This window comes from Diospyros lotus, chromosome 11 (assembly GCF_014633365.1).
Source record: "Diospyros lotus cultivar Yz01 chromosome 11, ASM1463336v1, whole genome shotgun sequence".
Classification (NCBI taxonomy): domain Eukaryota; kingdom Viridiplantae; phylum Streptophyta; class Magnoliopsida; order Ericales; family Ebenaceae; genus Diospyros; species Diospyros lotus.
The window spans coordinates 4,830,762-4,833,575 of record NC_068348.1 but is presented as its reverse complement, the minus strand read 5'-3'; the positions used below and the strand labels follow the sequence as shown (position 1 = coordinate 4,833,575).

General features: G+C 44.6%; 1 protein-coding gene across 1 annotated transcript; it reads right to left on the bottom strand.

Annotated features, from left to right (window-relative positions):
- Positions 1-239: 239 nt before the first annotated feature.
- Positions 240-1,383, bottom strand: LOC127812523 (uncharacterized). Its single transcript, XM_052352933.1, has one exon. The coding sequence runs from the start codon at positions 1,348-1,350 to the stop codon at positions 277-279; it is 1,074 nt and encodes a 357-aa protein (XP_052208893.1). The 5' UTR covers positions 1,351-1,383; the 3' UTR covers positions 240-276.
- Positions 1,384-2,814: the final 1,431 nt, after the last annotated feature.

The window sequence follows — 2,814 nt, the reverse complement described above, 5'->3', positions numbered from 1 at the left end:
AAAGAGATTTTTCTCCAACGATAATTAGACAGATTTTAGTCCAACAAATAAAAGATACAACCTCACACTATAATATTTATGGATCATTTAATAATAGTGATAAGGCCATCTCCAACGGACACGCCAAAATGACAAAATTCACCATTTTGAAGTTTTGGGTTGACACGGATTAATAGTAGTAGTAGGAATACTAATAATAATAATAATAATAAATTTTTAATTTTAAAATGAATAGAATAAATGCAAAGATGTGTAGTAAATAAAGATAGTATGCGATTAGAGACAATTTGGACAGTGGACCAAACCATTCTCGTTACATTTGTCACACCTCTCTTTCTTATCCCCGACCACTATTTTGCAGCTCCCGCCGCAATCCAAACACGGCACAAACCTGGCGCCACCACACCCGCCGCAATCCTGCCTCCCGGCGCCTCGCTCGACCCGCGCCCAACTCATCAACCGCCCCAGTCGACCTGTCTCGTTCAGTCCCACCACCTCCGCCGCCCCGCCCACGTACCGCCCCTTCACGAACAGCCGCGGTACCGCCACCCCCTCCCCCACCAGCCCCTTCAGCTCAGCCAGGAACCCGCCGTGAAGCGCCACGTCCCGCTCGTCGAACACCACTCGGTGATTCTCCAGGATCGCCCGCACCCGGTTGCAGTCCTCGTACGTCCGCCGCACGCCCCCCAGCGACGTCGTGTACAGCACCACCGCGTCCGACCCCCCCGGCGGGCAGTTCTGCGGGAAGTCGCTCAGTGGGTCCCACCTCGCCGGTGCCGCCGCGTTCCCTTCCTTCTGCCTGTCCAATCTGTCCTTCACTATGAATATATTCTCCCTCACCGGCTTGAAACTTCCTGACTCTGGTCGCGACTCGCCCTTGACTCGGTCATGAATTGGTCTTAACTCGGCGTTGACTCGGTCATTTTTCTTCAACTCGGGACGCATCGAATCAGTTTTCCTCAACTCGGCGGGCTTGGCGGTGAGCTTGGCGTCGAGCTCCTCAAGCGTGTGGAAAGAGAAGCTCTTAACCGGAGCCCGGCTATCTTGCACCGGGGGGCGGGGATCCAGTGTGGGAGGTGCAGGTTTGGTTATGATGGGCTTGAGATCCTCCAGAGCCCTGCTCACTTCATCCCACGAACGAGGGCCGTCGGATTCGAGCTTGTTGAGCTTCTCGAGGATCGGGGCCGGCACGTGCGTAGGCTTCTCCCCGTGCTCCGCGGCAGCATCTTCGGCCATGAGCCATGGCTCTTGGATGGCGTTGACGTCGAAGACGGCAAAGCTCGACGGCGGTGGACGGTAGAGATCGACGACGGCGGCGGCCTCCACTCGCTTGGAAGAAGAGCAGCCCATTTTGGTACTACGTTATCTGTCCGGCAACAGGGTATAAAAACTGGCGGGGCATTTTGAGGGATTGGGTGGCACGTGCGAAGGGGTATGTGGAATTCGTCCAGTGATAATATTTTTTTTTTTAAATAATGATATTTAGATCTAGAGATGGTTTTATAATGATGAATCGTTCAATATATTCTTATATTAATTTAAATAATTATAATATATAAAAGTATATTAGATATTATGGCCACATAAGATTATTAATTCAAATTAAATATAAATAAATAAAATACTACAAGGATTGGTGGCACGTGCGAAGGGAGGAATTCGTGTGGTGATGGTTGGGTTCATCTTGAATGTATGGTTGGCTTTGTGAGGGTGGCGGGATTGGAAGGAGGTATGTGGCGGTGGTTCGTGCAAGTGAAGTTCTGTCGTCGTGGCATGCAAAGGGTGGGACACAATTTTGATCGCATGGCTGTGAGAAGGCCACGTGGCTGTTTGTGGTACTGGGGTTTGTCAAGGTGGCACGTCAGAGATGTAGAAGTGGAAAATGACATTTAATATAAAAAATATAATAGAAAAAATAATAAAAAAAATCAAATATTTTTACAAATATACAATCTAATCCGATCCTTTTAATTTTAATAACTAGATCTCAATTAACTCAATTAATTATAATTTTATCTATTACATACAATCAATTTAATAAAGTGCTTTTTAAATGACGTGACATGACATGTCAAATATAATATATTAATAATATTCATTAAACCTATATCTTCACCACCATCGTCACTATTGACGACTATTAGCCCTTCGCAGTCGTCGTCGACAACATTTGTTGCAATTTTCAACTAGCATGGTTGCTTATTCATCTTTTCCAGCTATGATGGTTGTTTGAGAAAGAGAGGAGATGAACAAAAAAAAGACGAAAATAATCAAGAAGAAGACGAACAAGAGAAAACAACCATCACGACTACTTGTTCATCTTCTCCGACTGCAATGGTCATCTTCAAGAAAGACAAGACAAGTAAGAGAAGTTGACCATAGCAGCTGCCTGTTCATCTTTTTCGGCCACGATGATCATCTTCAAGAAAAGAAGAATGAACAAGAAAAAGATAAACATGAGAAGACTGCCATTGTAGCCATATGTTCATCTTTTTTTGCTATGATGGCCATCTTTGAGAGAAAGAGAAGGCGAACAAGAAGAAAATGAAGATAATAGCAGAATACGATCATCGTGGTTCTCTATCCATTGTCTCCAACTATGATGGTCATCTTAAAAAGTGAGAGAGAGAGAGAACGGGAAGACAAACAAAAGAAGATAACCATCATGATTGGAGAAGATAAATAGACAGTTGCAATGGTCAAAAACTACAACTAATGTAGTTGCGACAACAAGGGGTTGACAACGGAGATGGTGAAGATATATATACATATATATTTGTTTATGTGTACATATGGATCTCACGTATATTATTA

Coding starts and splice junctions, on each gene's coding strand:
- LOC127812523 (XM_052352933.1), bottom strand. CDS start 1,350: ATGGGCTGCTCTTCTTCCAAGCGAGTGGAGGCCGCCGCCGTCGTCGAT.